At 35.1% G+C, this 27572-nt stretch overlaps 2 protein-coding genes and 1 pseudogene across 4 annotated transcripts; 1 reads left to right on the top strand and 2 right to left on the bottom strand.

The window, feature by feature from the left end:
* Window positions 1–1967: 1967 nt before the first annotated feature.
* LOC133868816 (probable enoyl-CoA hydratase 1, peroxisomal) lies at window positions 1968–4860 on the bottom strand. The gene is made up of 3 exons (XM_062305833.1): window positions 4262–4860; window positions 3506–3788; window positions 1968–2271 (listed from the first exon to the last, which is right to left on the bottom strand). Exons 1-3 carry the CDS (start codon window positions 4669–4671, stop codon window positions 2167–2169), a joined length of 798 nt encoding a protein of 265 aa, XP_062161817.1. The 5' UTR covers window positions 4672–4860; the 3' UTR covers window positions 1968–2166.
* A 1155-nt stretch (window positions 4861–6015) lies between these two features.
* LOC133869510 (cysteine-rich repeat secretory protein 38-like) lies at window positions 6016–11028 on the top strand. Of its 3 annotated transcripts, none has more exons than XM_062306534.1 (3): window positions 6016–6924; window positions 7063–7168; window positions 10988–11028. In XM_062306534.1, the coding sequence occupies exons 1-2, from the start codon at window positions 6162–6164 to the stop codon at window positions 7128–7130; spliced, it is 831 nt and encodes a 276-aa protein (XP_062162518.1). In that variant the 5' UTR covers window positions 6016–6161; the 3' UTR covers window positions 7131–7168; window positions 10988–11028. The 3 variants fall into 3 exon arrangements, with proteins under 3 accessions (XP_062162518.1, XP_062162517.1, XP_062162516.1); XM_062306533.1 differs by lacking the exon at window positions 10988–11028 and adding an exon at window positions 9164–9262; XM_062306532.1 differs by lacking the exon at window positions 10988–11028 and having other exon boundaries at window positions 6017–6924; window positions 7063–7363.
* Window positions 9171–26771, bottom strand: LOC133868842 (cysteine-rich receptor-like protein kinase 6; annotated as a pseudogene).
* Window positions 26772–27572: the final 801 nt, after the last annotated feature.

Raw genomic sequence — 27572 nt, 5'->3', positions numbered from 1 at the left:
TTAGATTCTTTAAACCAACATATTTTTGATGACCAAGAACCCCTTTAAGGTATAGCCACTTTATGTACACACTCTTGTCAAGTAAATTTAGAACCCATGTCTTTCACCGTTCTTAGCATGGATTGGTTGAGTACATTTTATCTTTATATATTTAAAATTAGAAAGCTCCGACCTTTTAAATAGGTCAAGAAAGACCCAAAGGGTCTAATACAACAATGCTTGCATCGTGAATTTTGATTATTATTTTATTTCTTGTTTGTTTTTTTTTTCTTTCATCGGAGAGTATCTATGAGGTTCGCTCGGGGAGCTGACCCTAAGAGGCTGTTTGCATTCAATGAGTTTTGAACTTGAGACTATGAGGAGCACTCAAAGCCCTAAGCTTCCACCAATGGAGCCAATCCCTTGAAATTTTTAAATCAACATATTGATACAGTGCCTCTTCATTTTAAAGAGACAATGTAGCTTATGTATCCATTTTTTAACCATTTTTCTCTCATCTCTATTCGTTGCTCAAAAAAACTCTCTTTTTCTCTCCTTGCTCAGTTAAAAGTGGAGTTGGGATCTTCGTCGAAGCCCTCGTATGACTTTGGTACACCTTCTAGTGGTGGTTCTAAGCTTCGTGACCTTTGGGTTCGCCATTGCTACTTAGAGATGAAGAAGCATACTAGGACAATATTTCAACTTTCACATTCAGTTGTTACACTTCTTGTGCTGTAATTGCACTTGGGTTTCTTTTCATTTTTACATTGGTCTCTTTCCCAGTAAATTAATATATATAAATATTTTTCCTGATTCATGATTTGTTAGGTTGGAAGAAATTATTCTAATATAATTTAGGGTTAAGTACTCCTCTAGTTTCTGAGTTTTGGAAATTTTATTTTTTTAGTCCCTGAGTTTCAATTTACATCACAGATGATACCTCAGTTTTAGAAAATGACCGAATAAGTACCTCGGTTAACTTCTCCGTCCAAAAACTAACGGATCACCACGTGTCAACCTCCGTGGCACTATATAAAAAAATTAAAAATCTTTAAAGATGAATTAAAAAATAATAATATTAAAAAATTGAAAAAAAAAAAAAAACAAAAAACAAGGGGTGGCTGGCCACCGCCATGGTTGCCAAGGGGGGTGGCAGCCACCCCTTGTTTTTTTTTTTTATTTTTTATTTATTTTTTAAATATTATTATTTTTTAATTCATTTTTAAAGATTTTTAATTTTTAATTTTTTTATATAGTGCTACGTGTCAACCTCTGAGGTTGACACATGTCGGTCCGTTAGTTTTTGGATGGAGAAGTTAACCGAGGTACTTATTCGGTCATTTCCTAAAACTGAGGTATCATCTGTAATGCAAATTGAAATTCAAGGACTAAAAAATAAAGTTTCCAAAACTCAGGGACTAAAAAAGTGTTTAACCCTATAATTTATTAAATTGACATTTGTCTTTAGAGCACACAATTCTTACATTTTAAAAACGCATGTAAGAATCACGTAATTTATTAATCTTATTAAAAATATATGTAAGAATTACAAGCTCTAAATATATACATTAATTAATTAATAGTCTGAACTAAAGAAATTTACTCCGATCTAATTTGAAAGAAAATTTTCTCTCTTCAAGACTCCTCTTTCCCAGGCTTTGGTGAGTTACAGCTGTTATTGACAGTGCACAGTGAAACTCTGTTTTCTGTCATTCTATTGTGCTGCTTCTCTTTGTGTTTACATCCTGCATCATCCTTGTGCTGGAGAGCCAATATTACAGCCCGGTGAGCTACTGCTGTTATTGACAGTGACTAGTGAAACCCTGTGTTCTGTCATTCTCTTATTTTCATTGTGCTGTTTCTCTCTGTGTTTACATCCTGCATCATCCTTGTGCTGGAGAGCCAATATTACAGCCTAAGTTCTAACAATTACTTGGAAAACTCTTGGAAGTGCTTAACAAAATAGGATCTGCAAAACTACAACAATATTGTTTGAGTTTTCTTTGTATGCTGCTTCCACTCTAATTCTCATTATCAGAACCAAATTCTTCACAAACTTAAGTATCCAATTGGACCTGGCATTTATTGATACAACCACATATTGAGAGAGGAAAAGAAAAAGAGAAGATAAGAAACAAAGGTTGCTTGGGAGTTATTTTTGCGACAGAGGTCGGGTACATGGATAATCTACAACTTTGAAGAGGGTTTCTTCGAGCCCCGACCTGCTATAAATTCCTGCATCTTCTTAAACTGTTCCTTGGTCATTCCATTGTAATAGTCATGAGCCCTCTCCTGAAATGTTCTCAAGTATTGTAAGCATAATATGGTGGGAGAATTAAGAAACTGTAAACAGAGTTCTTCACAGATCCAACATTCCAACCATTCATCCAACAAATAAGACAACAACATATTGTAAGTATTGTTCAAGGAACTTTCACAATCTTATTTACAGCTCACATATAATGTTTTCTTTTATGTGATATGTATAATTTAAGCCCACTCTCAGAGATTCTAAGCGAAAACAATCACATACGGAAACCGACCAATTTTTATTTATTTATTTATTTTTTATAAGTAATTCAATCTCATTAAAAAGCGCAAAGAGAACGAGCTTCCTTCTATCGTTCTCAATGATCAATAGAGAATGAGTGTTTTCTCAAAGCTTTATTTGAGTGGAGCTCTACTACCGCCTAGCCCGTGTCTCGATGCAGATTTTTGTTCTCTTCTTTCTTGTTCTTGATTTGTTGGGTGTTTTCTTTAGTATATTTTCTATGTACTTGGGATGCCCCCCTTGCGCTTATATTGAATTTCCTTTACTTATATATATATATAAAAGAAGCACAAAGAGACACAACAATAGTAGTCATGAAGCATACAAGAGAGCCCTCTTATCAGGAGAAAAAGACGAACAAAAGTTTTAAAAATTTGAAAAACTAGAAAAAAGCAAGCTATGATGTGCTAATATCCAACAAGTGCATAAAGTGTTGAAAATAATCATTTTCAGCTCTATCATCAAAGTCTCTATATTTTCAAAGCTCTGAGCATTCCGCTCCCTCCAAATACTCCATATTAAACACAGTAGAGCCAACTTCCAAACTTTCAAAATGTTACCACGCCCTACCTGACCTCCCAAACTCAACAACCCTCTCACCCTTCTAGGCATAACCCAATCAACACTTGAGCTCAACTAAATACAAATTTTGAGCCCAATAAGCTTTCCTTTCGTTCCATCTAAAAAAATGTGAATTTGTTGAGATGCTCGCAAAGGTCACAGACATAAAAAGTTATGCTACAAGAAACATGAGGTCCTCACATGTCATCTATAAGTTTGACAAATCTCAATTAATGCAAATTTGAGAGGTTTAGGTGCAGACCCTAAATTGATGTTACAGGAAGCATGAACTGTCAAAATACATGTACAGAAAACTCTGCAACCAATAAATTCCATGCTTCAAAACATAGTAAATGAAGACCATAGCACCTTTAACAGTGTGCAAGTATATATCATAAACAAAAGACACATCACCTTTTCCAGCGCAAGAGCATGACCCAAGTCCAGCTTGAGGCCATCATTTATGACTGACTTATACCTCAACACCATGTCCTGATTATTTCTTATAATGGCCTCTCCTATTTCTCTGGCTTTTTTCAACAAATCACCTTCTTCAACAACATGGTTGACAAAGCCCAATTTTTCAGCCACTTCTGCAGTTAGTGGGGTGGCTGTTAGAGAAACTTCACGTGCTTTGTTGGGACCAATTATGCGTGAAAGCTTCTGGGAGAGACCCCACGAAGGAAAAATTCCAAACCTGCAAGGAAAATAAAATCAACTCATACAAAAACTCATTTAAAACACATCTCAAAGTCCTAAAACCAAGCCAAGAATAAACCCAAGTACGAACTCTTCCTTAAACAATGTGGGACTTCAAAGAAACACAAGAATGTCAAAGTGTCTGAAAAACACACACATACACACACACTACAACTAACAAACATTCAAACATAGTCGCACAGAGATGAATCTCATTCCAATATGATCCAAACATATGACAAAAATAGATCCTATATGTTGTTTCATCATCAGAGACTATGAAGAAGCATACAACTCAGTGACATAAAAAAATAGAATACAGACACATACCGCTGAGTAAGATACGAAAGTAGCACTACAATTGAGCCAAAAGGATTAAAATAAATGCCTTCTATCCAAAACTTTGTACCAATTATAGCTTGGGATTCGACCCGATATCCACAAATTAGAAAAAAGCTGAGACCTACAAACCTAGCGTGCGTGTCTATGAACTTGGTTCTCTTGGCAGCGACCACAATATCGCAGGCGAGCGCGATCTCGAAGCCGGCGGTGACGGCGAACCCTCCGACGGCTACGATTATGGGCTTGCGGCACCGCTCCATCTGGGCTACAGGGTCGCCCTCCGGGTCCTTCACGTCTCCCTTGAACACGTCCTCAGCCGCCGTCAGGTCCACACCCGAGCAGAACGCGCGACCCGACCCGGATAGCACTATCACCCGAACCGAGTCTTCCCGGTCCAGGGCCTTGAACGCCTGGGCCATGTCCCTCATCATCGCCCTTGTCAGCGAGTTCAGCGCCTTCGGGCGGTTGATAGTCACGAACGCGATCCCATTCGGTTCGCGGTTCACCAGTATCAGCTTTTCCGGGTCGGACCGCTCCATTTCTTTTGATTGAGACTGGCTTCGTTTGGCTTCAAAGGATGTGATCGAATCGAATGGGGCTTTGACTGGATTACGGTTCCGGTGCAAAGCTTTTCGTAGAAGATGGTGATTCAGTTATGTGGGGACCACTTCATCATCGTTTATCCACAGAGCACACAGCCCAATGTAGATAAACGTTGCCGTTTTGGGACTAAAGATAGATTGGCCTATTTCTGGATTTATAATAGGCAATAGGCGATGTCCAAAAAATAATATTGGAGAGTATTTAGGAAGGACAGAAATTTTTTATAAATTTTATACAATTCACGTATAAGAATGACACGTGTTATTTAAACTTGTGAGAATCACATGTTTTTTTATTAGTGCACTAATAAAAAAACATGTGAGACTTTTATTAGTGCTATTAAAAAAACATATAAAAAGTCTCTAAGGGGTAGTTCAATTGACTGAGGATCACGCCTAATAAAGCAGATGTCACTAGTTCGAATCCTCCTCTCTCTAGAGCTCTTGTGTAGACAGGTCAAAAAAGAAAAAAAGAAAAAGGCATATGAGAAACACATGTTATTAAAATAACATGTATTTCTCACATGACAATGAATATATGTCAATCTTATATGTAGGTTGTATGAAATTTATTACAAATCAGTTTGTAGGAAGTTTCTGCCCATTTAAGAATTAGGAGTATTTATTTAAAAAATTGAAAGTAGTATAATAAACAAAAAGGGAAAATGTTACATACAAGTTGCCAAAACAATTTCCGTTTTCAAATCGTTATTATTTTTAATTACACTTTCATATGTGTATATATATTGCAATTTTATTAAAAAAATCACATTTGACCTACGAAATTGCGTGCAGCCAAATACACTCTTAGTTAATTTGATTTTTTTTCTAAGATTTAGTTGCTCAGTAATGATGGTTTAATGATTCAGTTCTGATCTTAAGGTTTTTTGCTGTTCTATAGAGCACAGATAAAATTACATCAGGATCGTATCATAAATTGACATCTGTATTTAGATTTCACAATTCTCATATGCATTTTAACGTACTTTTCATCCTATTAAAAATATAAGTAAAAATGCTTTAAAGGTAAATATTAATTTATAAGATAAATATTAATTTAATAGTAAAAATGCAAGTTGGGCTTCTCCTGCTTAGTTCTTGCACCGCTCTCCATTGGTTTTACATTGTTGGAGATAATCAGCCGTAGAAAATTTGGATTCTTGATTAAATTAACTTCTGCATGCTCTTGCTTTGACAGATAAGATATATTATGTCGAATCAACCAGTAAAGATGTCTTAGAGGTAAACCATTCACATAACGCAAGCCGTTTTGAAGGAATTCATTTAATACTGGTTGACATAATATATCTTTCTGTCCAAGCAAGAGCAGTTGACTTTGTACACTCTACAATCAAGGAAGCCCAATTTAAAAGCTCTCCACATCTACTCCCAATTTCTCAAAGAGATCGAATAGAGGCTCCAAGGAGATGGAAATCTTCCGTTTTGCGATAGTGGGTGCTGTTTTTTCAGCTTTAATATTGTTGTCATCAAGTGGTCCTTGTCATGCTGATTCTAATGCAAACACCCGTATTCAGTGCTCAGGAACCGATGATTCTACTACCGAGAATGATTTCCAGACAAATCTCATGAATCTAATGGACACCCTTGTTCTGAAAGGTCCTGTTTCCGGCGGTTTCTATAAAGCAGAGACCGGAAAGAAAGCCAACAAGTTGTTTGGTCTCGTACAGTGTAGAGGCGACATGTCTGCCGGTAATTGTGCGAACTGCACCAACGACGCCGTTGCAGTAGCCAAGAGCAAGTGTCCAAAGAGCAACGAGGTAATGGTCTGGTTTACTTGGTGTTTTCTACGGTATTCGAACGAGAGCTTTTTTGGGATTATGGAACAGGGTTCAGTACTGGCCATCACCAACGACACTGATTTCGAAGATCCTCATGTGCTTTCAAAAGGGCTTTCCTTTATGGGTGGCCTTGCGTCCACGGCTCCTAATCAGCCTCATATGTTCCAGAAAGCGGTGCTGGATGTCGGACAAAGTGGGAAGAGGTATGGCATGGCTCAGTGCAGTCTCGACATCAGTAGAGCTGACTGTGGCGTGTGCTTGGATGCTCAGTTGACGTCGTTTAGAACAACAATTGGAAACAAAAGATGGTGGGAAACTTACGGTCCCAGTTGTTTTATGTGGTACCATGACTACAAGTTTTATTTCAACATCTCCACCTCTGCAAGCGAAGGTGCCTTCCGCGTATACCTTAGCTCTACTTCTTTTGCTGAACATATCAGATCAACAAATTCTAGTAATATAATCTGAAACTTAGATATGCTTATGTTCCTATATGGAATTAATGTCTTTCAATCGGAAATTAATGCAGGTTCTAGAAGAGCCTCTTCGTATCGAAGAGTTTCAATTGGCGTAACTATTGCAATGCTAATGTCTTAGCTAGATTGTTGTCCTGTCGCCTCAGGTAGAAGATGAAGGTGAAGGATCTGGAAACAGCTGGCAATTTTTATTTATTTATTTTTTCTATTCATTTGTTTCATTTTCTAATTGTGGGCAGTGAAAATTAAAAGCATTTAATTAACAATCATTTTATAGACGATGTCACGTATTGCTGAGGTCCATTTTATGAATTCGGCATGCGGTATGTTAATATATACATTATATATATAATTGTGAGACCAGCATCTCTCTCTTTAATTAAGTACCTTTTATTGAATATCTTTGTCTTTTTAAATTAATTATTTATTATACTAATATACATTGCTACATTACTTGTATTTGATGCTTTAGGATTTAGTTTTAATTTTTTTATAAAAATAAATAATTTAAACTTTCTCTTTTCTTTCTTAAAGTTACTTTTTCATTTATAAGCCTAAAAAATTGACATGAAATCAATAAAGAATTTGCCTCATTAGAAAATTTATGCATAAAGTTATTACCAAATTTCTGTGGAGACTTGCCATGTCAGAAGGATTATTTTCCTTGAGAACTATCGGAGAAAATGCACAGAAATTTGGGATATTTCTGTTCAAAACTCATATAAGTAGATCCGGCCCATAGGCCATAGTCATTTCCTTTATGTGTGAATTTGTTTTCTATAATTTGGTATATGTGCTAATTTAGAGTAATATTGCTATATAGTAGACTCTCATTCCACACTGCCGTATTGCCAATATACTGTTAGATTAATTTTAATTAAAAGAGAAAAAATCTAATGATGTATTGATAATGCCACATCAGAATAGTAAGATAAAAGTGAAATGAGAGTTTACCATACAACATACTCGACAATTTAATGTAATTCCTCATCGTATGCAAATATTATTTACCGTAAAAGCTATTACAAGAATAGAAGTAGGATATGGTTAAGTTCCGACCTTTAGTATTGTTAGTGTATAAATTAAAAAAGTAAATTAAATGCTCCCAAGGTGCAATATAGAGTCGCTTTCTTTAAAAAGTTATTTGCCCACACCAATTGTGAATAATTAGTGTGCACTGTATTATAGCAAACAGTTCTCTAAGATACAATGGAGCCAAAAAAACCTCTGCATTTTGGTTTCATTTTGCATAAAACGAAACTAAACCAGAACACCCTAGAGTTTCTATTCTAGCATAGAGGGAAACATGAATTTTAAGGTTTCAGAAGGATTTTGAATGAGACAGAAGAAGAGAAAATTTATGTGTCTTAATCTGGTTTATAGTTGACTATATATAGTGTCAATTTAGTTGTTTCAATATTTGTTTATTAATACATATGTAATTTTGAAATTAACAGAAAACAACTGTAATTAAAATATAAGCCTTTGATATCAGCATATGCCTAATCATGACTGTTAGATTAAATTTAGAATTAGGGGTTTTTTAATTGTAACTGTTAGATTAATCTTGCGATTGACTTTACTAGATGTCAAGAAAATCCAACTGTTAGATCTACCTTAGACGCATCATACGATTCAGATGAAATCACCATATCATATTATCGCTCCGAGCTCTAACTTTATTAATAGGAGTGCCAAGTGTGTCATCAAGGTGCTACTAGCGCTCTAGTGCCAATTAGGGTGTATACTACAGCATACACATAATTACATGAGAAATGCTTTCTTGTATTTTTCTATCTTCCTATTTTGAAAATCAACATTTGGATCTATAGGACGAAGTACCACACATGATTCCTGTATAGGTCTCTAATTACATACAGTACCCAAGTATAAAGCAATTAATTGGTGTTAGTTAGACATTATAAATGACTCATTTAATTTCTCTTTTTGTCACGGGAACTCTCATTTTTCAAGTCTCTTTAAATACCTTTTATTTTAAAATATTTCCAAACTATAAACATAATTATACTAATTTTGCAAACTCCTTTAACAAGTATTTGCATGAAAATGATACATCCCCTGATAGGAGAAGCTTCTAGTAAGGAGGATTTGTTTTCAAGATGGAAAATTCATGTTTTTAAGTGGATGAAACAGCATACTCCAGCTAGTCTCTTGACTAGCTAGTTAAAGATTGATCAGATGCGCAAAATCCTCTCCTGGGCCCAGTTGTTGAAGATTGATCAGACAAGATAGGTCTACCTACAGAGAATGGAGGTGCTAATGGCCGAGGAAGGTTTATCGAGTTGCTTCCAAGCATAAGGACGACCATTGACATTGTAGGTCTATCATTAGGATTTTCCTGAACACACAGCAATGCGATATGGATCAATCTCAGAGCCTCACTTCCAGAACAAGTGTCGACTAAGGTCTGATCTATCAACTCCAGTCCTTTGCCTTCATTCCATACTCGCCATGCCTGTTTTATATTGTTTTTAATTATCTCAAATTATATAGTATATGAAAAACTTCATATTTGAACTCAAGATATAGATGAAAAAAGGAAAAGAGAGATTACATGTGGGAGAAGGCTTTCTGCATGATCTGGATGATAGAAGCCCATGTTCTTTTTCCCACTTATGATTTCTAGCATTAAAACTCCAAAGCTGTAGACATCGGACTTTATTGAAAATAGCCCCTCCATTGCATACTCTGGCGCCATATATCCACTATTGGAGAAAATATTATGATTTTTGGCTTTAATCAGTTGAAGAAAATGAAACCAAAACTGTTCTGGATGTGTAGGGTGTTTGGTAAATTCCTTGGTAGTAGGTTTTTTATTTATTTATTTATTTATTTATAAATATATATATATAGCCATCCATAAAAAGTAGTTGATGTGATATAAAGTAAATTTTTTATTTTTTACTTTTGTAAGGAAAAGTGAAAAAATGTTGTTAAAAGTAATTGATAAAAAGTGAAAAAAAAAATTGTTAAAAAATGATTGATATAATATAAAAAGTAGAATGTTTTGAAATTAACTTTTTTTTAGAGGAGGGAGGGGTTTGCCAAATAAAGCCGTAATGTACTATCATTAAGAGCAAAAGTGACTAATGGAAATGGGCTTTCTTCCTTTGCAAGTCCTTGCGCACTTGTACATATATAAACGTGAGAAGCTATTGGGAAGAAGTTACCACAAGTCAATTGGTGAAAGCTTGTATGGTTTCCTATGGCTATTCCAAGACAAACATTTGTTTTTTGGTTGGCTGTTAGAGATTGCTTAGCAACAGGGAAAAGGATGAAAAAAATGGAGATATAAAGGGGATGTCATGTGTACTTTCTGCAGGAGTTGCATAGAAGGGAGAGACAACTTGTTTTTTTAATGCGGTTTAGCAAAAGGATTTGGAAGGAGATTTTGAGATTGAAGATATGGGTACGGGTTCGGAGGATATTATGAATTGGGGTTTAAGGAAGTTGAAAAGTAGAAAGATGAAAGCAACATTATGCAGATTAAGCTGGAGTGCTGCTGTTTGTAACATTTGGAAACAAAGAAATGTTATAAAGCATGGTAATCAGATCAGATCAGCGGAGAGAATTGTTATGCAGATGAAATGGGAGGTTAGATCAAGTGTTATGGCAAAACGAAAGTTTGGAAGGACAGAAGAGAATGAGAAGTTATGTCGTAGATGGGGGATTCCTGATAAAGTTCTTGGTTTATAGAATAGATTGTTGCTGGTTTTGCTCGATTTGTATATTTGGTTATATAGGAAGGAACAGAGTATATGGTGTAAGCTGCATATTGCAGTTTGTAGTTAGGACATTTAGAGGGAGTTTGGCTTGTAAGCAGCAGATTGCAGTTTTTGATCAAGTTGGTTATCTAAAAAAAAGTCCTTGTCTTGCAGTTCTTTTATATATTACTACTTGAATTGTAAAGTTTTCCACTTGGCTGTACTTCTAAATTTTAATGCGTGTTTAAAACAGGATTTGCAAAACAAAGAAATGCAAAAGGAATGAACCACCCCACCCCGGCAAACATGAACACAAGAGGAAGGACTTACAATGTACCCACGATTCTGTTAGTGTTGGCTTCTATTTGATTGCCATCGAAAATCCTAGCAGTGCCAAAATCTGATATCTTTGGGTTCATCTCATCATCTAACAATACATTGCTTGCTTTCATATCTCTATGGATGATTTTGAGCCGAGAGTCTTCATGTAGATATAGAAGGCCCCTAGCGATCCCATTGAGAATGTTTGTGCGCTTAGCCCAATCTAGTAATCCACTTTTTGTTGGATCTGCATTGTAATAACAGGAAGAAAAATAGTTCTCTCAGATAGGAGAATTGTGCCTTGGTATTGGGGAAGAGAGAGAGAGAGAGAGCAAACCAAACAGGAAGGCATCAAGACTAGTGTTGGCCATGTACTCATAGACTAGAAGCTTTTCATCTCCTTCCAAGCAGCATCCCAAGAGTCTCACTAGATGTCTGTGTTGAAGTTTGACAATTAACAACACTTCATTCTTGAACTCTTCAAGACCTTGTTTAGATCTCATTGAAAGCCTTTTAACTGCTATTTCCTTTCCATTAATCAGCTTTCCCTGGAAGCATTTAAAACTTTCTCAACTAAAGAAAATTTATCACAAGGTAATTAATGGTAGAGATACATTGCTATCTGTCACAACATTACGGTTCACTTGTAGTTTATTTCTCCTAAAACCGAATTATCACAGCAATCTTTAGATGCCAATAATCCTCAACTATTGCTATTTACTGTTTTCAAATGCAAATTAAACAATAATTTCCAAAAATGCATGTGTACAAAAAAACTAGTTACTCTTTTAACCTTGTAAACTGGGCCGAAACCACCTTCTCCAAGCTTATTTGCATCAGAAAAATTATTTGTAGCAGCCTGCATGGTACTTAAATCGAAGTAATGCATTTCTCCAGTACTGTTGTCTTGATCCCTGGCATGGATACTTCCGCCCATGAAGTGTATTGATGGTAAAGCTTCCCCGTTTCGTATCATAATTTCTTCTTCTGAGTAACAAATTAAATAGATTTGAAATGAGCGGCAGTCTAGAAGTATAAATCAAATAGAATTAATTGACTTGTTTCCCCTTGAATAATAGGTAATTCACCTTCACTTCTTTTCCTCCTGCAAAAGGATGAATAATACCAGAAACCGAAGAGGGCCGCAACTACTGCAATTGATGTTACGGTAATGACTACGATCTTTGTTGTATTGTTTCCTCCCCCTCCTCCTGTCTCATCATACAATACAATAAGATTGCGTACAATATCTTAAAACAAAGATACATCAATAAATATAGTTAGCTTCTTTGTCCCAATTACTCCCCTCAGTTCTGAAGACTGCCATTATCCTTGGTTGTCTTTATATCATCTGTTTATTTTTCCAATGAGCCCCTGTCAACTGATTTTCTTGGATCTACTATGGTCTTTATATCATCTGTTTATCTTTCTGATTAAATTAGTTAGGTATTAGGATAATTGTTTCTTCTATAAACTCAAGGTCTGATCTACAAATTGGCCTACAAATTGAACTAGTCTTACCATTATCGAGCAGTGGCTGTGGTGACACAGGTAGGGGCGGTGGCGGTGGCGGTGGCGGCACAAGTGGTACTTTCTGAACGAATGAGTAGTTCTCATACCTTATATTGCAACTTGGGGCCAAAACGCGCCACCCTATCTTCCTTTCGCAACAATGACTGGCTGCAGTCATCACATATTGGAAACAATTTCTGCATGAAGTAGCATTGATATCTCTAGTACACTGCACCAACCCATATCTAAACTCAGACAACCCATTATTCCCGGGCCATTTATCTGCCTTGTACAACATATCTGTTCCTGTAGCCTTGTCTATCAGACCGTTCATTAGAGCTTGTCCTCCAAAATCAATTTCATTAGGTGAAGGTCTATTATTGGCATTCAACATGTAATGCACTGGCGATGTCTGTTCCTCTCCAAAGAAGTTAGTATCGGAGTACCTTAACATGCATTCATCGAACCAGATGATGGCAGTTCTATTAGATGGACACTGAGTTGTGATATTTTGACCCGCATAGCTGACACAGCTTTGACAGATACTAGCGTTAACATCACCTCGGCAGAGAAAGAGGCCGTAGATGCCATTAGAGGCATTGTTGTAGAAGCTGTTCTTTTCGGAAGCTTTAGAGGATAAAGAACCCAACAGGACTTTGAGGTATGATTGGAAAGAAGCGTCGGAGGAATTGTTAGATTGATCTAAGCAAAAGTGGTAATTGAAGGTTGGCTCGGAATTAATGGAGCCGATAAGCGCACAGGCTACAAATAATAGAAAAAAGAAGGCTTTTTGAGGCAAAAACATTATCCCTCCTAAGCTTCAACAGAAAACTGGTCCATGAACATATGCTTATTTCAGATTATATATATACACAAGAAAACAATCTTCTCATGTATGATGAAACAAGTGAAATAATAATGTTATTGGAGGCAACCAAGGAGTACGTACTTGTTCAACTTCCAGAATTAATTTTTTGAGCTACTTATGTTAAGAATCCGTCCGACGTTTTCTAGACGCAGCGAAGAACCTTTCTATTTCCTCCTAGTCAACGTCCATTCACGTTCTCCCTTTTCCTGCATTACGTAAAAAAAAAATAAAAAAATTGGAGCATCCGGTATATAACATTATCTTAACTGCATCCCAGTTAACCTTAACTTGATCCACTGCAGGCGATGTCCACTTTTGATTGGAAGAAGTACGTACCCTCACTAGCTTTCAGCCTGCCGCCTAGCATTGGCAGTTTTGAATTCCTCTATATATGGATTTCAAAGCTTTCTTAACAATATGAGTAGGATGGCTAAAAATTCCTCCAGAAAAACGTAGAAGATTTTCATGGCTATATAAGTACGTACAACTATATCTTTAATTCTTTGGATACATTTCCCGGCCTTTTGCCTACAAGCTAGTGTGATAATAGTATTAGTGCCCATGGATGGTATATAATAACAAAATAAGCATAAGCTCGTCTCTCATTTTCTTTAAACCTTTCATTTTTCATGTAAAAGCATAATTCAATTCTATATTCCTTTTTGTTTTTTTTTTTTATCAGGTTATCTTGGTTCACCTATAGCCGAATAGTACCTTGAAATATCCCAACTAGCCCACACAAGGTGGTAATCAGACCGTTACTAAGTGTAGAAGTCCAGCCAGGATCTGCAGACTAATTCATGGTTCAACCCTCGACGTCATTCCAAAAATTAGACCTTTAAATGTGGGCTATGCCTGGATGGTTGACCACCTGACCCCAAGAGAAAGTAGCACTCATCAGGATTCAAACCTAGAATCAGAATGGAGAAATGCCCTACCGTCCCAGGTCCTGACCATTTATATTCATTTGTTCAATAACAAGATAATTTATTAGAGAAATGATAAAAATTTAACAAGTGCACAATTTCAAAGCACATTGGAAAATCCATATGTGTGGGCCTCACCTCAATGTATCTTGGGATTGTATATTGGCAGTGTATGTATCACACCCAATTTATTAATTAATTGAATCAAAGGACAATAATTGGGTTCTAATATTAAAATATATGCATATTCTCTTAGGTAGCTGTCGAGGTCGCTAGCTACTATGCATTTAATATTAAAATAAAATAAGCATTCGGCATGGTGTTTAGATAACGAAAATCAATATTTTGACTCTAATTAGCACTCCTCAGATAATACTCCCCCTTCACCGCATTGACAGGAGACAGATACTAATTAAGAATGGGCGTTTAACGTGTCCATGGACCGCGGGGCGGGCAGGCAAATCAGGTTTAGGCATCGTGGTTGACTGACTGGCTGGCTGTCCTCTTCTCGATCAAACTTATCAGATTAGTATATATTCAAAGCATGAGAAAGTATATAATAAAAAATAAAAGCATGAGAAAGTGAGAAACCCCTCGGTCAATGTAGACATATTTAAGTATGCAAAGGGCACTGATCAACTTTCGTGCCAGACTTGCTTAAAAAAAAAAAAAAAAAAAAGCTTTCATGACAGACTCAAATATTTAAAACTAGCTGCTAATATTTTTTTGAAGCTAAAATAGGTGAGAAGTGTCCGGAAATATTCGTAATAGTTAGTAGGTGGGCTTATTTAATTCTTGTAAGCCCATCGACGTATATTAATCCTAAAAAAGCCAGCTACACGGCTTATTAGATGATAAGTCAAAGCCCAATCTTATCCAGAAACAACTTGTGAAAAGTCAAGAGTATTTCGGAGATATCAAATTCCGAGATATCCGAGAGTATCTTGGAGTATCAAAACCCGATATACTCGAATTGTAGGGATCCTAGATATCTCAGGATCACCCCTCAGAATCAAAGAATCAGTTACCTTCATATTTATAGTGGACGGTTAAAGTCTCTACTATAAATATACACAAGCCATCAGGTATTTTTCAATGGATATTTATTGATTATTGAGAGCTGATACAAATTCTCCTCAAATACTGACTTAAGCATTGATCGGAGTGGGATTAGTTTACACTCCGGTAAACTCATTTACTAATATTTATTGTTTTATAAGAAAAAATGAAAGACTTTTTAAAAATTTGTGTTACTGTACTGAAACTTGTCTTCCCAATAAGGTAATTATAAAATTAAGATTACTTTTCGTCCTCTCTACCACTTTCATACTCACTACTCGAGTAGTCGCGCATACAGACTTCCTTTATCATTTCTATTTAAACGACAAGGGGAAACGACGCGACAAGGGAGACTTGCCATGTCAGAAGGATTATTTTAAGACATGTTGTGGAAATAGGTGCGGCGGCCATTGGCCAACGCCAATAATACTTATAAACTCCTGGATTCAAGACTTACCAATTAAATATGATATATTGTCGTATTAAGATATAATTTTCGATTACTTTTATTCACGTGACAATTTTTATTTTTATTTTATTTTTATTAATTTTTTTTTTTAAAAAAAAAACCTTAAAACTAGTTAAAAAATAAAATTTCTACATCATATTATCCTACATCAATCTTACACCAAAACACATAGGGTGTACGTGGAATCCATGCATGTGGGTCTCATATACATGGGTCTCACACCCAATGTGTCTTGGTGTATGATTGATGTAGGGTAATGTGATGTAATGTGATGTAGGAATAACACATCCCTATCTCCTTATCTTGACCGCCTTATGCATGGGTTTTTTTTTTTTTTGGGATATATTATTCCTACATCACATTACCCTACATCAATTCTACACTAAAACATATTGGGTGTGAGACTCATGTATATGGGACCAACATGCATAGGTCCCACACCCTATGTATATTAGTGTAGTGTAGAATTAATGTAGGATAATGTGATGTAGAAAAATCATTTTCGTTTTTTTTTTTCTTCTTTTCTTTTCTTTTCTTTTTCTTTCTTCATTATAATTTGCTTGAAATGTTCTTAAAAGATTATCGGTAACCAATTTCATTCCCTCACTCAATTTACCAAAAATGAAAAATGTTCGTAACATTAATTTGAACCATATTTCTTTATTCAACATAAACCCTGTATCAAATAAAATTAGAAATTCATAAAGTTTTCAAAGTATAAGAATGTTGATACATGATTTGAATTAGCACTCAATTTCTAAATAAAATATGTTGGTGGTTCTATTACAAAAAAAAAAAAAAAAAAAAAAAAAACAAAAACAAAAAAACTAAGCTACCCAAAATCAAATTTGATAAAACCCCATAAAAATTTAAAAGGAAAAAAAATCATAATCCATTACTAATAATAATCATAAATAATGTTGCCAAAAACAAAAGAATGTTGATACCTAATTATAGTTAGCTTACTCATCTTGTGAACAAAAGAATGTTGGTAGTTCTAGCTATTTAAATAAAGTGAATATTGATAACCCAAAAACATAAACATGAATGAAAACATCCGGTCTAAACAGTTAAAAAATAACTAAAATGCTTATTGTTATTACCGTACATAACAATGATGAAAAATAAGGAATCGAAAAGAGAGAAACAATATAAGATTTACTTGGTTCGACAATTTGCCTACGTCCACAAGAGTGCGGCTATATTCAATAATATGATTTAGGGTTACATCATAACATATTTATAGTAAAACTTTAATGTTGACCACTTTACTGGTATTCTCAAATTACTCTTTATGTCGAAGAGAATATGAGCTACTTGTTCCAACACTAATAATACTACTACTAACGTACATCCTATTACTTTGAAACCTTATTTTTTTTTGCTTTATAACCAATTAAGACAATCTTTTAACTATGCTCACTACAAAAATCCAATTTTTACAGTCTTATAAGTACCCAAATGAGTCTTGCAAATATTCCTAATGATCAGAAGAGCTAGAACATATTATCACATTGAGCCTATTTCTCATATTATCTAATAAGATGCTCAAAACAAATTCGATAAAGCCCCATAAACGTTTTTAACTAATAAAATCATAATCTATTATAAAAACCTTGAAAGCCAATGGGGTCCATCAATTAAGCACGTAAACAGTGTGTATTACACAAAAGAAAAAAAATATTCATAAACTAAAAAATCGACATACCTTGTATAAAAAAATAGCAATAGAAATTAAAACTCTCTTCCTCATTATCATTTTCTTGAATTCAGTGTAATATTTACAAAAGAAAAATGATTTATAAATTAGAACAGAAAATATGGACAGCAAAAAGGAAATGAAAAATACTAATATAATAAGAAAGAACTATTTTTTCTGTTCCAATATAACCATGAAAGCCAATTTCATTCATCAATTAAGCACGAAAATTATGTGTGAAAACAAATACTCAATGAACAACAATAACATAAACTAAAATATCGTTGTACACTTGTACTTCACACCAAAAACAATGATAGGGAACTTTCTCTCTCACTCTTTTTACTACTATTTCCCTGAATTCAATGTTGAATTTACAAAAGGAAAAATTAGCAAGTTTTAATATATAAATTAGAACAAAAAATAATGACAAAAAATAGAAACGAAAGAACATAACCACCGGAAATGAAAAAAAAAATGGAAAAGTAAAAATACTAATATAATAATAAATAATTATCTTTTTTTGTATATTTTTCCCAGTTCCAATTAAATTTAGGGTAAATGTATAATAAATTCTTGAGTCGACACGGGATTTGAAAATAGTCCCTCACTTTTTAATTTTAAACATTTACTCAACTTTTTCTCGTTTTTGAATTGGATCCTTCCGTTCATTTTCCATCCAATTTTGTTAATTCCGTTTGGCTGAGTCACCGACTAAGCTTTCAAGCTTAAAAACAATGTTGTTTCAATATTTCCTTATTTTTTTTTTAATAATTTTATTTAAAAATAATAAAATAATTAAAAAAGGAAGAAAAGAAAAAAAGAAGGGGGTGGCTAAGCTACCGCTTGATCGGTCTGGGGTGGCCGAATTGTAACGACCCACCCCAATGACACAATATTGTCCGCTTTTGGCTTCTTCGAACCAGACTTCTTAGGAAGTCACCCATCCTGGTACAACTTTCACAAAAGCATATTTAATTGCGGAATTTTGATAGGTTCAATACCATCACGGCCTTAAAACGAGTTGTGTCAAAAATGACGCGTTTATACATATAAGCACATTCTCATTTTCAGGCAATATGGAACGTCACACGAACCACCCCATGGCAGAAAAAAAAAATTAAAATTAAGATTGATAGGCTTTGGCCCTTGGAGGTGGCCGAACCACCTCCGTGGGCCATGGGGCGCAGGGTGGTTCGGCCACCCCATGACAGAAAAAGAAAAAAAAGAAAGAAAAATTGATAGGTTTTGGCCATTGGGGTGGCCGAACCAACCCCATGGGCCTATTTTAGAAGGTTTGCCCATGAGGGTGGTTCAGCCACCTCCATGGGCCAAAACCCATCAATTTTTTTTTTTTTTTTTTTGCATGAGGTGGTTCAGCCACCCCAAACCGGTCAAGGGGATTGCTGAGCCACCCCCTTGGCCAAAATGAGGGTGGCTCTATTTTTTATTTTAATTTTTAAATAAAATTATTACAAAAATAAGAAAATATTGAAACGACGTCGTTTTTAGGCTGAGTTAGTGACTTTGCCAAACAGAGTTAACAAAATTGAATGGAAAATAGATGAAATGACCCAATTCAAAAACGCGAAAAAGTTAAGGAATAAATGTTTAAAATTAAAAAGAGATAGACCATTTTCAAATCGCGTGTCGACTCAGGGATTTATTATACATTTACCCTTATATTTATAGGTATAAAACTACGAGTATGTCTTATGGTTTTTTATAACGATTTCTCACTTTTGACATAAGGAAAGAACTGCAAGTGAAGGGGTATTTATAGGCTTATAAAAATATAAGCATTGTATAAGTTTGTATACCCAAGAATTTGTTAGAGAATCTCAAGACATTACTGATAATGTTAATGTCATGGTTTATCAGCTTGTACGCCCAATAATTTGTTAGAAAATCTCAAGAAATCAGTGATAATGTTAATGTCATGGTTTATCAAGATCTGCAACAGCAACAGAAACACAACAATTTGAATATCTGCAATAGCGACACAACCTCTTATCTGCAATACTTTCGAAATCAAACTTATCTGCTCTATACTTATTTTCACAAACGCAATTTTTACTTTAATAGACCTAAACACACTAAATAATTTTAAAGCAAGAAACATATATGATGTATTGTTAAAAAACATGACACTTGTCGAGATCATATTATAATATATATATATATATATAAAAAAAAGCTCAGTTCTTCCTTAATTAGAATGACATAGGATGTCGACATGTGGTATGAACTCATACTTTTTAGTGATTAGACCGGCCCTTTAAGTACTGAATCGGTCTTCTAAATAAAGTTGAACTCGTCTTTTTAATATATGTTAATACGTTTACTTAAAAATCTATATATAGAATCAAGAATTATGTCTTAATACGGTATTTAAAAACCTATATATAGAATCGAGAGTTATATGTGTTATATAGAATCTCATATATAGGAAAACAAAAGCCCCCATATATAAAAAATAAAAAAAATAAAAATAAAAACCCATATATACGTTACAATAAACACACGTCTCTTTTTCTCTCTCTCCATTAGCACTTTAAAATATTGAAACGTTTCAGATTTTGTATATATATATATATATATATATATAAATATAAATAAACTGAGTTATCTTCCTTAGAATCCCGCGGATTGCGCGGGTTATAAGGTAATAACAAATAAACGATCAGTGTTTGGAAACACAAAAAACAATTTGAAAGCGAAAAGATACTATTTAACGCACTATTCTTTAGAGTATGATGCGTTTGAAATCGTTCCAGAGTTTTTTGGAAAAGAAAACTAAACGCACGTTTCACTCTCAACCTTTCACTTTTTAAATAAGAATATTTGGAACCTTATATTTCCAAGCCAAATCCATACCTGTTATAGATTTTCTGATTGTGAGATTTTTTTTCTTTTGTTATTTCTCCTGCCAATTGTATTTTTTATTTTTCTTAAAATAAATAAAAATTCATCTGCTATATGCAGTAGATTTCTGCAGAAAATATTGAAATAGTGATAGAGAGAATTTGAGAACCTTCTTTCTAAGAGACATAGAGATATAACGAGTTTTAGAACGTTCGGCTCCATTGTCCTTCATCATTGCTGCCTTCTTTTTTTTGATTGATTTCAATGTTGCGGCTTTAACCGTATGCTTGAGGAAGATGTACAGACACGGTGAGAGTACTCTGTCTTATTTGTAGAGTTTTATCGGTGGGGAAAAATAACTAAAAATAACTAATATGATATGATGGGTGCATGGACTTGCAACCACCGCTCCAGTCGATCTCCAGAACAGCCTCTTGTGTAAAATCTGAAGATGAAGGTCTTCCACTATTCATACACTCAGATGCACAGAAATTAAACCTGGCCTACGTACATGCATCAACGCACGAAGCAAAAACTTGGGACATTTCTGTTCAAAACTCATATCATAAGACCCGGCCTTCCTTTGGGGACAGTAGTCATTTCCTGTGTGAATTTACTTTCCATAATTTGGTATGTGTGCTAATTTAATTTAGTTCCACTTCGTATGAAAATATATTTACTGTGAAAACTATTACAAGAATAGAAGTAGGATATGGTTAATTGGTAATAGAAGTACTACACGTTCCCTACCCGGCCTGTAGTATTTGAATGAAAATGATGCATTCCCTGATAGGAAGGAAATTCTGTAATCAAAATGGAAAATTAATGTTTTTAAGTGGTTAGAACAGGATACTCCAGTTAATCTCTTGACTGGGTAGAAGCACCTGTTGAATATTGATCAAATGCAAAAAATCCTATATGAATCTAAAGATATCTTTTTGGCACTGCTAGGACTTTCGATGGCGATCTAAAAGAAGCAAACACGAACAGGGTTGCAGGCACATAGTAAGTCATTCCTCTTTTGTACTTGTTTTCATGGGTGTGGTGGTTCATTCTTTTGCACTTCTTTGAACAATTCTGAACTTCTGGTTTCAATTTCTTCAACTAATTGAAGCCATAAATCATAATATTTTAAATACCTTTCATTTTAAAATATTCCCCAAATATAAACATAATTATTCTAATTTTGCAAACTCTTTTAACAAGTATTTGCATGAAAAAATTGATGCATCCCCAGATAGGAGAAGCTTCCAGTAACGAAATTTTGTTTTCAAGATGGAAAATTCATGTTTGTAAGTGGATGGAACAGGATACTCCAGTTAATCTCTTGACTAGGTAGAAGCACTTGTTGAAGATTGATCAGATGCGGAAAATACTATCATGGCCCCAGTTGTTGAAGATTGATCAGATAAGATAGATCTCCCTAAAGAGAATGGAGGTGCTAATGGCCGAGGAAGGTTTATCGAGCTGCTTCCAAGCATGAGGACGACCAATGACATTGTAGGTCTTTCATTGGGATCTTCCTGAACACACAACAATGCGATATGGATCAATCTCAGAGCCTCACTTCCAGGACAAGTGTCGACTAAGTTCTGATCTATCAACTCCAGTCCTTTGCCTTCATTCCATACTCGCCATGCCTGTTTTATGTTATTTTAAATATCTCAAATTATGTAGTAAATAAAAATACTTCATATCTGAACTCAAGATACAGACGAAAAAAAGAAAAGAGAGATTTACATGTGGGAGAAGGCTTTCTGCATGATCTGGATGATAGAAGCCCATGTTCTTTTTCCCACTTATGATTTCTTGCATTAAAACTTCAAAGCTGTAGACGTCGGTCTTTACTGAAAATAGCCCCTCCATTGCATACTCTGGCGCCATGTATCCACTATTATGATTTATGGCTTCAATTAGTTGAAGAAAATGAAACCAGAAGTCCAGAATTGTTCAAAGAAGTGCAAAAGAATGAGCCACCCCACCCATGAAAACATGTACAAAAGAGGAATGACTTACTATGTGCCCACAACTCTGTTCGTGTTTGCTTCTATTTGATCGCCATCGAAAATCCTAGCAGTGCCAAAATCAGATATCTTTGGATTCATCTCATCATCTAACAATACATTGCTTGCTTTCATATCTCTATGGATGATTTTGAGCCTAGAGTCTTCGTGTAGATATAGAAGGCCCCTAGCGATCCCATTGAGAATGTTTTTGCGCTTAGCCCAATCTAGTAATGCACTTTTTTTTGGATCTGCATTGTAATAACAGGAAGGCAAATAGTTCTTTCAGATAGGAGAATTGTTCCTTGGTATTGGGGAAGAGAGAGAGAGAGAGAGAGAGAGAGCAAACCAAACAGGAAGGCATCAAGACTAGTGTTGGCCATGTACTCATAGACTAGAAGCTTTTCCCCTCCTTCCAAGCAGCATCCCAAGAGCCTCACTAGATGTCTGTGTTGAAGTTTGACAATTAACAACACTTCATTCCTGAACTCTTCAAGACCTTGTTTGGATTAGCGAAAGCCTTTTAACTGCTATTTCCTTTCCATTAATAAGCTTTCCCTGGAAGCATTTTAAACATTCTCAACAAAAGAAAATTCATCTCATGGTAATGGTAGACATACATTGCTATATGTCACAACATTACGGTTCAATTGTAGTTCATTTCTCCTTCTAAAACCAAATTATCACAGAAATCTTTAGATGCCATTGATCCTCAACTATAGCTATTTATTATTTTCAAATGCAAATAATACAATAATTTCCAAAAAAAACAAAGTAAGTCTTTTAACCTTGTAAACAGGGCCGAAACCACCTTCTCCAAGCTTGTTAGCATCAGAAAAATTATTTGTAGCAGCCTGCATGGTACTCAAATTGAAGTAATGCATTTCTCCACTGTTGTCTTGATCCCTGGCATGGAGACCTCCGTGCATGAAGTCTATTGACTGTGAACCTTCCGATCTTCCTAACATAATTCTTGGGTCATTTCCCCTTCTGATCAGTAACAACTTAATTAGATTTAGAATTAGTGGCAGTCTAGAAGTACAAATGAAAAAGAACTAGTTGGCTGGTTTCCCCTCGAGTAGCATGTAATCTACTTTCTTTTCTTTTCCTCCTGCCAAAGGATGAATAATACCAGAAACCCAAGAGGGCCGCTACTACTACTGCAACTGATGATACGGTAATGATTACAATCTTTGTTGTATTGTTTCCTCCTGTCTCATCATACAATACATTAACCGTAAGTTTGGTTACAATATCTTAAAACAAAGATACAACAACAAATATAGGGATATATTTTTTGTTTTCCTGGTGTTTCTGGTTGAATAGCTAGCCAGAGTGCATTGTATTCTTAATTTGTTCATATATGAAAGATTTACTCATACAAAAAAAAAAAAAAAATTGATATATATTGGGATATAGCCTGCACAAACTGTGACAAACAAGACAAATCCATTACTGGTTATTTGTTATCACTCATAGAGAGATGATGGATTCAGTATTTCACGAAGGTTCCAAGCAGTGAATGCAAGTTCTAAATCAAACATAAGGGAGAACTACATTCAAGTTTGCCAGCTTCAGTGAATGTTTACTTAACTTCTTTGTCCCAATTACTCCCCTCAGTTCTGAGAACTCTCATTATCCGTAATTGTCATTATATAATCTGTTTTTTTTTTTTTTTTTTTTTTTTTTTTTTTTTTTTTTTTTTTCCAATTAATCAGCCCCTGTCAACTGATTTTCTTAGATCTACTACGGCCTTTATCATTTGAAGAATAAAAAAAAAAAAATTGATTATTTAATACTAATACTTTATGATCAAAAGGTATTAAGATAATGGTTTCTTCTATTAAGTCAAGGACCGATCTACAAATTGGCCTAAATGCACATTTTCATAAGTCCAAATTATGCAGATGGAGGCCGGAAAAGTTGACCTAGTCTTACCATTATCGGGCAGTGGCTGTGGTGCTGCGGGCACAGGTTGGGGCGTTGGCGGCGTAGGTGGTACTTGCTGAAAGAATGAGTAGTTCTCATACCTTATATTGCAACTTGGGCTCAAAACGCGCCACCCTTTCTTCGCTTCGCAACACCGATTGGCTTCTATCCGCAGGCCGGCTACTTGCGTTGAACAACTTATCTGATGCTAAAGCTTTTGATATTAGGTCGTCCATTAGAGCTCGTTGTCCATAATCAGTTTCATCAGGTGAAACACTACTATTATGGACATTCCACATGAACACCATCAGCGATGTATCTTCCACTCCAAAGAAATTAGTATCGGAGTACCTTAACATGCATTCATCGAACCAGATGATGGCAGTTCTATTAGATGGACACAGACTTCTGATCTCTTTACCTGCATAGCTGACGCAGCTTTGGCAGGTACTAGTGTTAACATCACCACGCCAGAGGAAGAGGCCATAGATGCCATTAGAGGTATCCTCGTAGAAGCTGTTGTTTTCGGAAGCTTTAGTGGATAAAGAATCCAACAGGGCTGTGAGGCTTGATTCGAAAGAAGTGTTGAGGGTTTCGTTAGATTGATCTCGACAAAAGTGGTAATTATAGGTTGGCTGGGAATTAATGGAGCCAATAAGCACACAGCCTACAAGTAATAGAAAAAGAAAGGCTTTTTGGAACAAAAACATATTTTATCCCTCTTAAGCTTCAACAGAAAATTGATCTATGAACATATGCTTCAAGCAGATTATCTATATAAAGAAAATAATCTTTTCGATCAAGTATGAGAAAACAAGTGAAATCACTTCCAGAATTAATTATTTCGGCTAATGCTCCGTTTGTTTCGACGTAAAATGGTTTCCGTCGTAAAATATTTTCGACGAAATCAATTTCAAAAGAAATTATTTTCTCGAAAATATTTTTCGGCGTTTGGTTCGCACGAAAAAATTACGAAAAGTGAAAATGCAACTGTTACCGGAATCCGGCAACGACCGGTCGCCGTCGCCGGAACTCGGCGAACATGTTTGGCCGGATCCGGCCAAAATTGCCAGATTCCGGCAGGAAACCTCCGGGCCCGGTCAGATCCGGTAGGATCCGGTCATTTTGGCCGGATCTCGGCAGGATCAGTGGCCGGATCCGGCCGGATCAGTGTCCGGATCCGGTAATATCCGGCCGGATTCCGGCCATTTTGGCCAGATCCGGCTGGGTCAATGTCCGGATCCGGTCATATCCGGCCGGATCCCGGCCATTTTGGCCATATCCGGCCGGATCAGTGGCCGGATCCGATCAGATCAGGCCGGATTCCGGCCGGTTTCGGTCCATGGCCGGATTCCGGCCAGATTCCGCCGGCATTCGGCGCAGTTGCCGGATGTCGCCGGATTCCGGCAGCCGGCAGGATTCCGGTGGTCGGATTCCGACGCCGGCATTATTCCAGTGACTTGATGATGCCGGATTCCGGTGCTGCCTATTTTCGAACGACCGACTATTGTCGGATTCGGACAGTCAGATATCAAACGTGCGTGTAAGGACGAAGAATATAATTTTGGAAAACGATTTACGGTTTTAAAAACCGTAAATCGTTTTCCAAAAATTAAAGAAGGTTTTACGGTCAAACCGAAAATGATTTTCGTTGACCATTATTTTCGCCCCTACCAAACACCGTAAAATATCGAAATCATTTTCTGGAAATCATTTTACGCCGAAACAAACGGAGCATAAATTTTCCGTTTATCTCACTCATAATCACAATATGGAAACGTGTATGTCCTTGCGTCCGGTTGTTGTGGGCGTTGCAAGCGGTGGCTAAGGTATATTTTTATATTTCTTATACAATTTCTTTTACATGTTATTTTTAAATTTATTTTTAGATTTATAAGATTTACATTGGACCCTACAAATTTAATAATAAATTTAAAATTTGGTTGGATGTAAATGTACATAAAATTTATAGGAAATATAAGTATATCATTTCTTAATGTATAGAAATGTCCGACACGTAAAATATTTAATTGAAATAAGAAAAATAACTAAGATAAAGTATGAACTCAAGACCTTTTATTTTATACCATGTAAAATTACCATTTATCTTAATTTTTTTTTCAAAAAAATTAAATTATTTAATTAATAATTTAATAAATATTGCCCAGTCAATTGATAGGGTGGAAAAAACTACTCCCGTTGGAGGCAGTGAATTGAATTGTCTTTAATCTTTATATTTCCTTTAGCCAACATCTACTAAAGTCAGGATCATCCGTATATTAAATGAGAAATATGAATATAATTCCAAGTTTTTGAATATTCTTCAGACGTGGTCACTTGAGAGGGGTCAAAACACTCAAATATTGAAAAAAGTACTGCCCGCCATATTTAATTCCATATTTGAGGAATTAAATATTGCTATAACCCCCACATTTACTATTTTCCTAATTTTCGTCATATTAAGCTTATCATGCGATCTTAAGAAAACTAAAGTAAAATGCAAAAGAATAAAAAGGAAACAAAAAGATAAGATTATCATTTATTCTTCAATTTAGATGTTAGTTTAGTTTTGTCTTCCTTTCATAGTTGAAATGCTTTAAAAGTGTCTCGTAGTGTCAATTTTCAAGCATATTATTTAGTTAAGTGGGCCGCTTATAATCATGTTTTTTGAAGCATTCCCTTATAATCACATATCTTCTTTTCCATTAAGATAAGAAGCAGAAAAGATCAAACCTTTGTAACCTTTTTTCCATATTCAATTAGAATAATAAAAAAAAATGTTCTTGGTGAGAATATGCAAGTGAATTCATCGAATTCTTTATTTTACATTTTTTTTTAATCTTTAGTTTCTTTCTTCTAATTTTTTTTTTCATTTAATTTTTTTTTAAAAAAAAATTTATGTGATCACGAGATAAATTCATGAAATTTAATATTAAGTATAACCTATACATTGAGAAATTTTAATTATAATAAATGATATAAATTTCTTATGAATTGGGTTGTATGAATTATTCCAATCCAATATCTAAAAGTGGCATTGTGTTTAAGCATATTAGAAACACATGTGCACATTTTCTTTGTGTTTTGCTTTTTTATTAATGCTAATAAAAATATATATATATATATAATCGCGAAGCCCATGCTATTAAATAAACTCGCGTGTGCTTCTTACATGCTAATAAACACA

The sequence above is a fragment of the Alnus glutinosa genome, chromosome 5 (genome assembly GCF_958979055.1).
Source record: "Alnus glutinosa chromosome 5, dhAlnGlut1.1, whole genome shotgun sequence".
Lineage (NCBI taxonomy): Eukaryota > Viridiplantae > Streptophyta > Magnoliopsida > Fagales > Betulaceae > Alnus > Alnus glutinosa.
The sequence above is the reverse complement of the archived record's forward strand: the minus strand, read 5'-3'. Positions and strand labels throughout refer to the sequence as shown.

What these genes read in the sequence shown, in the direction of transcription:
- LOC133869510 (XM_062306534.1), top strand. Translation starts at nt 6,162, where the DNA reads ATGGAAATCTTCCGTTTTGCGATAGTGGGTGCTGTTTTTTCAGCTTTA. An exon ending in CTCCACCTCTGCAAGCGAAG is followed by an intron (nt 6,925 to 7,062) that starts GTGCCTTCCGCG and finishes AAATTAATGCAG; the next exon opens with GTTCTAGAAGAGCCTCTTCG.
- LOC133868816 (XM_062305833.1), bottom strand. Translation starts at nt 4,671, where the DNA reads ATGGAGCGGTCCGACCCGGAAAAGCTGATACTGGTGAACCGCGAACCG. An exon ending in TTCATAGACACGCACGCTAG is followed by an intron (nt 3,789 to 4,261) that starts GTTTGTAGGTCT and finishes TTTTCCTTGCAG; the next exon opens with GTTTGGAATTTTTCCTTCGT. An exon ending in ATGCTCTTGCGCTGGAAAAG is followed by an intron (nt 2,272 to 3,505) that starts GTGATGTGTCTT and finishes AGAACATTTCAG; the next exon opens with GAGAGGGCTCATGACTATTA.